General features: G+C 47.2%; 1 protein-coding gene across 2 annotated transcripts in view; it reads right to left on the bottom strand.

Annotated features, from left to right (window-relative positions):
• Positions 1 to 13,692, bottom strand: part of LRIG2 (leucine rich repeats and immunoglobulin like domains 2) — a 123,682-nt gene that overhangs the window by 68,802 nt on the left and 41,188 nt on the right. For both annotated transcript variants that reach the window (XM_073587053.1, XM_073587052.1), the window contains exons 3-4: positions 10,883 to 10,957; positions 9,884 to 10,018 (exon numbers count right to left, since the gene is read on the bottom strand). In XM_073587053.1, coding sequence (XP_073443154.1) covers positions 9,884 to 10,018; positions 10,883 to 10,957 — 210 coding nt within the window. The remainder of the gene's footprint in view (positions 1 to 9,883; positions 10,019 to 10,882; positions 10,958 to 13,692) is intronic.

Genomic DNA, 13,692 nt, shown 5'->3' with positions numbered 1-13,692 from the left:
TCAATACAAGTCTATGAGAGACTCATTCTGCCTCTCAGACTCATATTGAGAGCTTGTGATTGTTGTGATTGTAACTTCTGACTCCCAGTCAGCTGTTGCGATTACGAGATGGTGCTGCAGTGCTGGAGCGGTGCTCAAAAAAGGTGAAGATGCAGAAGGGCAGATACCTTCGACTTGAAGAATCACTCCAGTGGTGAAAAAAACTCAATGAAGTGGTGCTTAAAAGCAACTGTGCAACAAGGGCATTAAAAAAAATGTATAATAAATACATTTTATTTCTATAGCGCTGACATATTCCGCAGCACTTTACATTTCAGAGGGGATTTGTACAAATGATAGACATTACAGCATAATAATCACATAGATCATAACAGATACCAAGAGGAATGAGGGCCCTGCTCACAAGCTTACAATGAGAAAAAAAAAAGGTAGACACGAAAGGTGGGTGGTAACAATTGCCCTGATTGTTTGGATCAGCCAAAATGTTAAGTGTGTAACAGTATAGACACAGAGGGCTAATAGATGCACAAAGCATGTGGGAACATGATGCAGGGAACCTGGTTATGGTAAAACTTTTGACTGTGCCACATAGGGATAGTTAGGTTAATGTGTTGAGGCGGTAGGCCAATCTGAATAAATGCGTTTTCAGGGCATGCTTAAAATTGTAGGGATTGGGGACTAATCGTATTGACCTGGGAAGTGCATTCCAAAGAATTGGCGCGGCACGTGCAAAGTCTTGGGAGACGGGAGGTTCTGATTGAGGATGCTAACCTTAGGTCATCAGAAGAACGGAGGGCGCGGGTAGGGTGGAGATGTAGGGTGGTGCTGAGCCATGGAGTGCTTTGTGGGTGAGGGTAATAAGTTTGTACTGGATTCTGGAGTGGATGGGTAGCCAGTGTAAGGACTGGCACAAGGTAGAGGCATCAGTGTAACGAATGGCAAGGAATATTATCCTGGCTGCAGCATTCAAGACAGATTAGAGGGGGGACAGTTTGGTAAGAGGGAGACTGATCAGAAGAGAGTTACAATAGTCCAGACGAGAATGAATAAGAGAAACAGTAAGAGTTTTTGCGGAGTCAAAGGTAAGAAAAGGTCGAATTCTAGAAATGTTTTTGAGATGCAGATATCAAGAGCGAGCCAGTGATCGGATGTGGGGGGCAAAGGAATAATGTATAAGTATAATGCACATCACTACGTATAATAAATTAGCTGTTCTTTAATGTCCTTAGTTCTTGCAGCTTTTTAGTTCAGCTCTATTTTATCCGAGCTGTGATCTATGACTACACCTTATCTACAAGTAGTTTGAGGGAGTCTGGGATAGCCGGAAACACAGCTCGTTTAATGATTGGCCCAGAATGCTGCTCTCTCCCCTCCCTACAGCTCTTCATTCTCGGATTGCCTGCTGTTAAATCAAATCACTGGCTCGCTAACTTTTCTTGTCCACTAGCAGAGAGATGCAGTCAACTGTATACAGTCAACAACACTCCCTTTAGGTTTAAAAGACCTTGGTTAGAAGAAAAGAGCGATTGGGAGTAAAATGACTCATGAAGGACCTCACAGCTGGCTCACAATACCTTACTGTGTGAAAACTATAAATTAATTATGATGCCAATCTTCTTTATCGCTAAAGCCCGGAACACGGAAGATGCGCAACGTGAATCTTTTCCTTCATAAACTAACATGATTAATGATTCTTCTGAAAAGCTGTATGAACTTTGCAAAATGTTAACATGTGGTTCAGTGATGCAAGCACCTATGTTGCCCGATTAGAGTGGAATTTGAATTAAAAGCACGTGGAGCGTAACCAAAACTTTAGAGACAAATTGTACACTGAATAAAATAGGAAAGGTCGTGCAATCATAATTTAGTCACTTCCAATGGTTCAGTTCACTGGTGTTCAAGCAATAAAAAGCTGTGTTAAGACACAAATCAGTGTTCCAAAATCAGAGTTTTCAGTTTACAGATGTTCCAAAATAGAAATCTGATCCTGTACCGGACTGGTATTCAATCCGCTCTAGTTACAGACTAGATGTCACAATCTGGATGAGATCTAATCAGTGGAGATTCATTTGCAGACAGCTTTTGTGGCTGGATGATCACACGTAACCCATTAAGGCTTGTCGCTGGACCCTTTTTACTGCACTTACCAGCATGCCTTTAATGATAAAATGGGCTGATTGCTTGTTATTAAGTTCTACAGATACTAAGCTTGTGAAAAGCTTACACAAGGCTATACTAAAAATGTCTAGTCTGGCAAAATTAATTTAAAATGAATCTGACATAGCATTCTTAAAGAAGGTTCTCCACAAGCCTTCTTTAAAGTGAACCTGTCAGCAGTTTTGGCTGCTATAAGAAACAGCCACTGCCTTTCAGGGCTTATCTACAGAATTCTATAATGCAAAAAAAGGGGGGTACTCATCAGATCATTAGCTTGTAACTTCTACGCGTTTCACCATGCATGGATCATCAGGAGGTAAGATAAATTGACCCAGTGCTCTTTGTGTTGCAGACCTCTCCTTTTTCCTAATATACCAAAAATACGTTTTCATTGCCTGCCAACGTTAGTGAAACACCAGAAATACAGTCCAAACAACAAGGCTGTTAGCTCACATTAAGGCTGAGTTCACACGTAGCTATTTTTTCTGTTTTCGCAGCTTTTTTTTAAGCGCGATTTTGCTGCAAAAAAAAAAAGCATCCCATGCAATCCTATGGCATGCTGCGCTAATGCTGTGTATTTTTCCGCGGCGGAATTGCATCATGGAAAAATAAGCAGCATGTTCATTCTTTGTGCGGAATCGCGGGAAAATCCACACACAGGAATGCATTGTTCCACTTACTTTGCATGTGGCTGTGCCCACCATGCAAAAAGTAAAGGCCCCGTTACACGCATCAATGTCCCAGCGATCCCACCAACGATCGGATGTGCATGGGATCACTGGGACATAGTTAGCGGATCGCTGGTGAGCTGTCACATAGACAGACCCACCAGCGATCAGGACCAGAGAGCAAGCTGGTAGCCAAGATAAACAGCGGGTATCTAAGAGCCGTGCGGCTCTTAGATAACCGCTGTTTACATTGGAAACCAGCTCCCAGCGTCGCTGATTGTAGTCTCTCTCTGTCACACGCAGCGTTGTGCGCTGGCCAGCGGGAGACCAACGATCAAAAAAATGGCCCAGGACGTTCGAGCGCGATCAGCGATACCCGTCAGGGGGGCCGGTCACTGATACATGTCACATACAGCGCTATCGCTGGCGAGATCGCTGTGGCGTCACAAAACCAGCGATCTTGCTGGCGATCTCGCTGTGTGTGACAGGGCCTTAAGCGGAACATTTGCGGATGGTACCCACGGTCTGGAGGAGAGGAGACTCTCCTCCAGGCTCTAGGTACCACATCCCTGTTAAAAAAATAAAGAAAATAAGAAAATAAAAAATCATGCTATTCTCACCTTCCGAGCAGCGTCTGCAGGCCTCAGCGATGCTCCCGGCAAGTCCCATTTCCAGGGATGCCTTGCGACAATGACCTTTGATGATGTCGCGGTCTCGCGAGACTGCGACGTCAAAGGTCATTGTTGCAAGGCATCGCTGGGAACGGGACTTGCCGTGAGCATCGTGATGATCGGGAACGCTGCGCGGGACGTTGGAAGGTGAGAAAAACAGGATTTTTGGGTTGCTTACCGTAAAATCTGTTTCTCGGAGCCTTCATTGGGGGACACAGAGACCATAGGTGTATGCTGCTGCCACTAGGAGGCTGACACTATGCACAAAAAAAGGTTAGCTCCTCCTCTGCAGTATACACCCCACCAACCGGCAGGAATTTCCTCAGTTAATGAGAAAGCAGTAGGAGAAGTAACAGAATAGATTGAAACAGAACAGACAACTCAACTGTACATAACCAACAACATAAGAACAGGAGTTGTAGAACATGGAAGGGTGCTGTGTCCCCCAATGAAGGCTCCGAGAAACAGATTTTACGGTAAGCAACCCAAAAATCCTGTTTTCTCGTTCGCCTTATTGGGGGACACAGAGACCATGGGACGTCCCAAAGCAGTCTCTGGGGTGGGAAACAAACTTCCATCAGGCCAGTGGACTCACCACCGCTGCCTGCAGGATCCTTCTACCTAGGCTGGCCTCCGCCGAAGCGTAGGTGTGGACCTTCTAGAATGTCACAAACGTGTGAACAGATGACCAGGTTGCAGCTTTGCAAAGTTGCAGCGTGGAAGCTCTGTGGCGCACCGCCCAGGAGGCACCCACTGCCCGGGTAGAGTGAGCTCTAATTCCCTGAGGGGCCACTCGATGCTTGATCCAGTAGGCCTCCAAAATTGCCGACCTGATCCAGCGAGCAATAGTAGCTTTGGAGGCTGGCTGACCTTTCCGCGCCCCATCTGGAATGATGAAAAGAGAGTGACTCCCTCAAACGAGTCGTTCTAGCTAGGTAGACCTTCTTTGCCCTGACCAAGTCCAGCTTGTTCAAGGAGCGCTCCCGAGGGTGAGTTGGACCCGGACAAGAGGACGGGAGAACAATATCCTCATCCAGGTTGAAAGTGGACACCACCTTAGGAAGGAAAGAAGGCGGAGTCCGTAGAACTACCTTGTCCTGGTTGAGCACCAAGAAAGGGGAACAACAAGAAATGGATGCCAATTCCGACACGCGCCGGATGGAGGTGACGGCTACTAGGAAGGCTACTTTCCATGAAAGGATAGGGAAACTTCCCTGAGAGGTTCAAAGGGAGGACCTTGCAGAACCTCGAGAACCAGATTAAGATCCAATGGATGTATGGGCGCACGGTAGGAGGAGCCGCATGAGCCACTCCCTGAAGGTCTTGACCTGAGGATGGGAGGCCAGTGTCTTCTGGAACGAAATGGATAGCGCCGAGACTTGACCTTTTAAAGAGCAGAGGGCAAGGCCCGCATCAAGGCCTGCCTGAAGAAACGCCAGAACAGAAAGGGGAGAAAATGACATGGGCAGAATGTTATTGGCCTCACACCAAGTGAAATAGGCTTTCTGGCCCAGATCATGGTATGAATAACCTGATCGCTTCAAAACCTTGGACTCAATAGCCACGCCGTCAAATTGAGCGGCCGAGAATTGAGGTGGCAAATCGGGCCCTGAGACCGCAGATCTGCCCTGTCTGGAACCTTCCAGGAGGAGTCCGCGAGAAGGTTGACGATGTCCGCGAACCAAGACCTTCTGGGCCATTTTGGGGCGATGAGGATGACTGGACTTCCTTCTGCTTTGATTTTCTTCAACAGCTTGGGAAGAAGGGGAAGGGGAGGGAACAGGTAGGGGAGCTCGAACTAAGACCAAGGAATGGTCAGAGCATCGGCGCCCCTGGCGAGAGGATCTCAAGCCCTGGATACAAACTGTGGGACATTCCTGTTGAGGCGAGACGCCAGCAGGTCAACGTCCGGAGTTCCCGAACGACGGTAAAGCTGATGAAATACACCCGGATGTAAGGACCACACCCCCGCGGCTGAGAAAATCGGCGGCCCAGTTGTCCATGCCGGGAATGTGCACCGCGGATATTGGTGGAACTGAAACCTCTGCCGAGTGAAGAATTTTGGACACTTCCGCTAGGGCTGAGGCACTCCGTGTCCCCCCCTGGTGGTTGATATCTGCCACCGCTGCGGCAGTCTGTCTGAATACGGATTGGCAGGCCCCTGAGAAGTCTCTCCCAGTGAACGAGAGACAGATAGATCGCCCGTATCTCGATGACGTTGATCGGCAGAGCTGTCTCTAGTCGACCACCGACCCTGAACAGTGTGATTGCGAAATATTGCCCCCCCAGCCGAGGAGGCTGGCATCCGTTGTCACAATCTGCCAGTGAATGAGAAGGAATGATCGTCCTAGGGCAATGAGAGGTGACGTCCGCCACCAAATGAGGGACTGCCTGACCTGGTATGAAAGGCGAATTGGACGATCCAGGGAAAGAACAGACCTGTTCCACCGAGACAGGATGGCCTGTTGTAGGGGTCTGGAGTGAAATTGAGCAAAGGGAATCGCTTCCGTCAACGCCACCATCCTTCCTAGAACTTTCATGGTTGTCCGGAGAGATGGAAGACGTGTGATCTGCAGCGACCGTACATCTCGCTGCAGAGAAACTATCTTCTCCTCTGGGAGAAAAACCGTTGATCGACGAGTGTCGAACAATAGGCCCAGAAACACCAGACGTTGTGTCGGAACAAGGCAGGACTTCTTTTTGTTGACGAGCCACCCAAAATTGGACAGGGTGTAGAGGAAGATGGTAAGATTTTGGCGAGCCTGGTGAAAAGACGGAGCTTTGATCAGAATGTCGTCGAGGTACGGAAAAAGAACGAGACCTCTCATCCTCAACAAGGCCATCAACGCCGCCATGATCTTTGTAAAAACTCTGGGTGCGGTGGCGAGACCGAAACGGCAGTGCAACGAACTGGTAGTGGTCCTGGTGAATCGCAAAACGCAGGAATCTCTGATGCCCGGGAAAGATGGGAACATGTAGATAGGCATCTTGAATGTCTATTGAACACATGAACTCCTGCGCCTCCATGGAAGCGATTACCAACTGAAGAGACTCCATCCTGAAATGACGCAATCTTTTAACGCATGACCCCGGACCTGCTAGCGCGGGCTGGTCTCCCATTCGTGTTCTGGCCAAGGCTAAATCTGCTTAGCGGCCGCCACCTGACGAATGCAGTCACGCTCGGCCTAGAACGGCCGGTGGCTCATGCTGCTGTGGACCGACCAGATCTGGACCTGGAGGATCTGCCCTGGGATGAGTGAGATCGCCAGGAGGGAGTGGGTCTGAAGGAGACCTTCTTTCTATCCTGGCGTGCCTGCGGCCTCTGTTGGTAGACCGAAAGGGCCGAAAATGACGCCTTAGCGGAGGCCTACAAGGCTTGGACTGAGGAAGGAGGGAACTTGTGCCTCCAGTGGTGTCCCTAATAATCTGGTCCAGCTGGGATCCAAAGAGACGCGCTCCCTGAAAAGGCAGATTGGTAAGGGACTTTTTGAAGACAAATCCGCCTGCCAAGCCTTGAGCCAAATTGTACGCTGGATTGTCATCACGTTGCTGGACGTCTGAGCCGCCCAAGACGCGGCATCCAAGGAGGCAGAGAGCAGATAATCCCCTGCATGGGAGATCTGGTTAGCCAGTTTGGCCGATTGCTCTGGTTGGGCTTTATCTAGGATGCCCTTGCGGAGATCCTCCGCCCAGGTAGCTATGGCCTTTGCTACCCAAGATGAAGCAAAGGCTGGGCTTAGCGCCGCCGCAGCCGCTTCGAATACTGACTTTGCTAGGGATTCTATAATTCTGCCATTAGAATCCTTTAGCGACGTCACACCTGAAATCGGAAGGACCGTGTTGATAAGATAGTCTGGACACGGGAGCGTCTACAGAGGGGGAAGCCGACCAGTTGTCGGTGAGCTCTTTTGAAAATGGATAGAGCACGCCGAGACGCTTCCCTCTTTGAAAGCATCTGGTCGGATTTTCTCTTTCTCCCTGGTAAGGATCTTGCCAAACTCAGTGTGGGAGGTGAAGACTCTGGAAGGTGTTACTGCCCGTCTGAACGAAACCTCCTGATCCGAGCGTTTCGCAGGGAAGTCTGTATTTCGAAGGTGTGGTTAATCGCAGCAATGAGGTTCTGTACCGAAACCTTCATGTCCGCGTCCTGGTCCGAATCCAGCTCTAAAATCTCTTCGGATGACGCATCCGAGAACGCTTCACCTGACTCGGGTGAGGAGGCACGGGAAGGCGACTGCTGGGAAGGACAATGTGGAGAGACCAGGCCAGGAGAGGATTCCGGCCGGAGATCCTGCCTGGGTCTTTTGCGGCTTCTGCTGGCTGGCTCAGATGGAACCCCTTGCGACCTGCTGGACCTTGCGGAAGTGTCCAGGGGCAACTTATCAAGAACGGCCACTAGGGACAGACACCCTGGTGAGGTTTTCCCAGTGTCCGCGCCTCGTCCGACCGACAGGCTCTGGTAGGCGAGTGGGTGGGGGGCAAGGACCATCCGTATAGCTGGCACGCACCTGTGCAAAGCTCCTGGTCCTGCTGCGGAGAGCTATGAGGATACGGGGTGGCAGTACACGCCATACTCATAGTCTCTTGTGGGACTACAGATGTGACTATTCACTCTGTATCCCTCCGGGACCCTGAAAAGGAACGACGCACACAGAGGTAGATATGGGTCTAATGAAAGACCCGTGTCCATCTCCTACTGACACTAAGCTAAACTGAGGAAATTCCTGCCGGTTGGTGGGGTGTATACTGCAGAGGAGGAGCTAACCTTTATTTGTGCATAGTGTCAGCCTCCTAGTGGCAGCAGCATACACCCATGGTCTCTGTGTCCCCCAATAAGGCGAACGAGAAAACACGATTTTTTATTTTTTTTCATTATTTTAAACTTTATATCTTTTTACTACTGATTCTGTATAGGCAGCCTCAATAGTAAAAAGTTGGTCACACTCGTCAAACACTATATTTGACGAGAGTGACTAACCTGTCAGTTTTCCAAGCGATGCTACAGATCGCTTGGAAAACGCTAGTATTCTGCGAGCCAATAATGCTTGCAAATCGCTAGTTTTTCCACAGGAAATATGCAGGAATTTAAAATGCGAATTTCTCGCATATTTCCCGCGGAATGGAATTCCGGAATTTCCGCGGGAATTCCACACGTGTGCACATAGCCTAAAGGAAATCTGTCACCTATTTTTAGCCCTATAAGCTGTGGCCATCGCCATCGGGGGCTTATCTACAGTATTCTGTAATGCTGTAGATAAGCCCCCGAAGTAACCTGAAAGCATTACAGAATGCTGTAGATAAGCCCCTGATGGCGTTGCCAGCAGCTCATATTCGAAAAAAGGGGTGACAGATTCCCTTAAAGGTGCATTCACTTGCTGCAGTCACTTTGCAGTACTTTACACGGTTCTTCCAAAACAGAGTCCCTTTCTTCCTTTAAACAGGTGACGAAACATAGCTTGTAAATCCTCAAAGTTAGGGTTCTTTTACACTTCCCGTGTTTTTTGCAGCCCGTTTTTGCAGGCCTTTTTTGCGGGCCGTACTGCCGTGATTTTCACGGTCTCCTGCAAAAACAGGCCGCAAAAAACCTTCTCGGATCGCCGTTTTCCCCTGTTTTGGACAATTGGGGGGAAAAATACGGCATTCCACAAATACGGTGTACCGTAAAAACAAGCTACCGTTGTTTTGCGGCACCACTGAAATCTATTGCGGCCGTGTCCGTAAGCCATGAAAAATATCGAGCAAGCTCGATATTTTTTCACGGCCGTATGTACGGCCCTCACGGCCATATGGCGCTCTGATGAATTTTTGCAGGCCGGTTTTGCAGCTCCAAAGAAATCTACACGGCAAGTGTAAAAAAAAACCCCAAGATATTCAAGTTATTAAGGCCATCTCTCTACTGGCTTACCAAGTGGACATTAGCGGGGAGAAAGTTAAGGGCTGCTGTAGCTTTCCTTTTTTTCTGTCTTTTGTTGAAATGTCTAGCCTATAGGTGAATAAAACTACCAAGAAATTTTAGGTTTTTTTTAATCTATTTTCTTAAAGATTTAAATCTTAAAACATACAATACGGTAAAAATATGAAGTTGTTTTTAAGTGGATCACTTGAGTTACTGTAGGCAACATTATATCAATCTCCAAAATCATACTGATGTGGAATCTAGATTGTGAGCCCCAATGGGGACAGTGATGATAATGTCTGTAGAGCGCTGTGAAACATAATTTCACTATACAAGTTAATAAATTCATTTCTATAGTGGTAAACCTTTTCATAGCTTTTTCATGAAAAACAACCTTAGAAGAGAAAAAAAAAAAAATGGGACCAGCACAATAACAGAAAAATAACTCATGTAAAACATTACAAAAATACAATACAAACTAAATCACTTACAAATGCTTCAGAGGAATCCTTGGAAAAAATGTGCTTTTGATTTCTGTAAGAAGATTGGCGCTCAGGTCCAAGGTTTCCAGTGAAAGATACTGCTGAAGCAAATCACCATTCAACTCAGAAATTTTATTATGTACCCTATTGAAAAGGAAAAAAAAAAATATATGTCAATTAAACATATAAGCCTGCAAAAGCTTATACAAAGCTGATATTCAAAAAAGTTGCATCGGTGATACTTACACATGTGAAAGTGCGCCCAGCTGACAAGATCCTGTCGACCAGTGCCTACCAGGATGCATACATGGCCAGAAGTACCATGCATGCATATTATATTAATAGAGGATATGTTTTGCAGGAATTGCAGATGCGCTGCCTATTGCGGAAAGGAGATTACTGGTACATAGCAAATATTTAGGAAATACCTTTATTAGAAGTCTTCAAAGCACAAACCAGTTCTCTGCTCTATCCCCGAAGCATTCGTCAGGTGAGTATACGGACAAACTTCCTGAACACTTGATATGTGATTTTATTTCTGCAATGGACAGCGCACCATCAATTCCCGCAACAAATCCTCTACTTCCATTTACCCACTAGGTGTACAGAACGGGTAGGAATTGGTGCTGTCTCCTGCTCCATAGGCGAGTGTGTATTGTATATATCATTACCATCACCACAGATGCATCCCTCTACCACGGCGTCTCCATAACTTTTTCTATATGCGTGCATTCTAAGAAGGCACCTCCTGACAAGTCACCACCCTCGCCCCCCAACATCTAATGTAGCATGCCACAACAAGCATGCTCTATAGTGTAAGAGGGGTCTTCCATTGAATTCTAACGAGGGTATTCTACAGTGAAGAAACAAATCATAGCAGAACAAGGCCTAAAAACTCCATTCGCACAGCAAGAATTGTCATGTTGTGGACTTAAGGTAATAGTGTACAAATTTAAATTACATAATTTCTGTTTTGTCCGGGTATTAAAAAAAAAGGTTTATACTTACAATGAGAGAAGCGAGATGTTAGATGTTGGCTCTCCCAGGTGAGGAATTGCAGTTAACTCATTGTAATTCATTTTCCTGAGGTGTAAACAATATAAAACAAAATCAAAGATGTTGTAATATGTAAGAAAATTTATGGCGAGATCAATAATTACATTTATACGATTAACCGTCATTGGACGTCTCCCCCGCTTTGATGTGGGCTCTGGCGGTGAGCCTGTATCAAAGCCGGGATATGTCAGCTGTTTTGAACAGCTGACATGTGCCCGCAATAGGCGCAGGTGGAATCGGGATCCACCTGCGCTTATTAACTAGTTCCGGCCCCCAGGCCGGAAACACGCGCACCGCTGACCCCCGTCACTTGATTGGGGGCCAGCAATGCAGTGGCATAACAACCAGAGGTCTCCTGGAGACCTCTATGGTTGTTGATGCCGCATTGCTATAGGCGCCACCCGGTGGTCAGCGCTCATAGCAATGCAGTAATTCAGCTACATATAGGCGATCTGCTCATCGCCTATAAGTAGCAGAGCCAAATCAAGTATGGGATGCTTCTAGGCTATTGAAGCATGCCAAAAGTAAAAGAAAAAAAAATACACATTAGGTATCGCCACGTTCAGAATTGCCCGATCAATAAAAAGAAAAGATTAATCCGATTGCTAAATGGCGTAGCAAGAAAAATCAAAACGCCAGAATTACGTTATTTGGTTGCTGTGACATTGCATTAAAGTGCAATAACAGGCGATCAAAAGATCGTATTTGCACCAAAATTGTATCATTAAAAACGTCAGCTCAGTGTGCAAAAAAAAAAGCCCTCACCCGACCCGAGAGCACGAAAAATGGAGACGCTACAGGTATCGGAATATGGCACAATTTTTTTTCTTCTTTAAATTTAGGTTCTATTTTATCTAAGTGGTGAAAAAAAATTCCAAACATGTTTGGTGTCTATTAACTCGTAATTACCTATAGAATCATAGTGGCAGGTCACTTTTAGCATTTAGGGAACCTAGCAAAAAAGCCACGCAAAAAACAAGTGTGGGATTGCACTTTTTTTGCAATTTCACCGCACTTGGAATTTTTTTCCCGTTTTGTAGTACACGACATGGTAAAACTAATGGTGTCGTTCAAAAGTACAACTCTTCTCGCAAAAAACAAGCCCTCACATGGCCACATTGACGGAAAAATAAAAAAGTTATGGCTCTGGAAAGAAGGGGAGGCAAAAAAGGATTTTGGTTGCGTACCGTAAAATCTGTTTCTCAGAGTTTTCATTGGGGGACACAAACCGTGGGTGTGTGCTGCCACTAGGAGGTTGACACTATGCATGAAAAAAATGTTAACTCCGCCTCCGCAGTATACACCCTTCCGACAGGCTGTAGGACAATCAGTTAGTGAAAAAGCAGTAGGAGGAGACATCAGGTAAGTCCATCATATAATCATTACAGATAACAAAATCATGGGAGGGCGCTGTGTCCCCCAATGAAGACTGAGAAACAGATTTTACGGTAAGCAACCAAAATCCTGTTTTCTCTTTCGTCTCATTGGGGGACACAAACCGTGGGACGTCCAAAAGCAGTCCCTGGGGTGGAAGACAGAAACATCCTTCAGGTCAGAGAACTCACCACTGCCGCCTGAAATTCTTCTGCCTAGGCTGGCGTCCGCTGAAGTATAGGTATGGAACGGGTAGGAACCTTGAAAAGGTATGAACGGACGACCAGGTGGCTGCCTTGCACAATCGCATGGCTGATGCCCTGTGGTGTGCCGCCCTGGTAGGCTTCCAGAATTGCCATTCTGATCCAGCGGGCGATTGTTGCCTTAGAGGACGGCAGGCCTCTTCCCACCCCATTAGAAATGACAAAGAGCGAGTCTGCTTCCCTGAAAGGAGCAGTCCTGGTCAGAGAGAGCCTTATCGCCCTGGCCAGGTCCAGCTTATTGAAAGAATGCTCCAGAGGAAGAGCTGGGGCAAAATGACGGTAGGATTATATCCTCGTTCTGGTGGAAGGCTGATACCACCTTGGGAAGGAAGGTAGGAGGCAGCCGCAAAACAACCTTGTTTTGGTGCATAATCAAAATGGAAGGCGACCGGACAGGGCCACCAACTCTGAAACCACCTGATAGGGGTGATGGCTATGAGAAATACCACCTTCCATGACACAAGGGATATGGGAGCTTCCCGGAGGGCTCCAAGTGTGAATTTGTCAAGGCTTCCAAGACCAGGTCAAGATCCCATGGATCCAATGGGGATCTGTAAGGAGAAGCTGCATGCCACCTTTGAAGAAAGGTCTTAACCTGCAGGCGAGAGGCCAAATTCTGTTGGAAAAGAATAGAGACCAGATACTTGGCCTTTCAGGGAAATTAGGGCAATACCGGCATGTAATCCTGCCTGGAGGAAGGCTAGGACAGATGGTAGGGAACAGGGTATAGGTGTGATGTGATTAGACTCACACCAGCCAAAATAAGCCTTCCAGGCTTGATAATAGACCCTGAAGATGGCTTCCTAGCCTGGATCATTGTATTAGTGACTCGGTCCGAAAAAAACCCCGCTGCTCTCAGTATTGTGGTTTCGATGGCCAAGCCATCAAATTGAGCAACCGAGAATTCGGGTGGTAAAATGGCCCCTGAGCCAGGAGCTCTGGTCTGTCGAGGAGTCTCCAGGGGGTGCTTGCGAGAAGATTGATCATTTCTGCGAACCAGGCCCTCCTGGGCCAGTACGGGGCGATCAATATGACCGTCACCCCTTTCGCCTTGATCTTCTTTAGCAGTCTGGGCAGAAGGGGAGGGAACAGGTAAGGGAGTCTGAACTGTGTCCAGGGAATGAC

This window comes from Dendrobates tinctorius, unplaced genomic scaffold (genome assembly GCF_039654945.1).
Source record: "Dendrobates tinctorius isolate UK_male_01 unplaced genomic scaffold, ASM3965494v1 ptg000098l, whole genome shotgun sequence".
Classification (NCBI taxonomy): domain Eukaryota; kingdom Metazoa; phylum Chordata; class Amphibia; order Anura; family Dendrobatidae; genus Dendrobates; species Dendrobates tinctorius.
The sequence above is the reverse complement of the archived record's forward strand: the minus strand, read 5'-3'. Positions and strand labels throughout refer to the sequence as shown.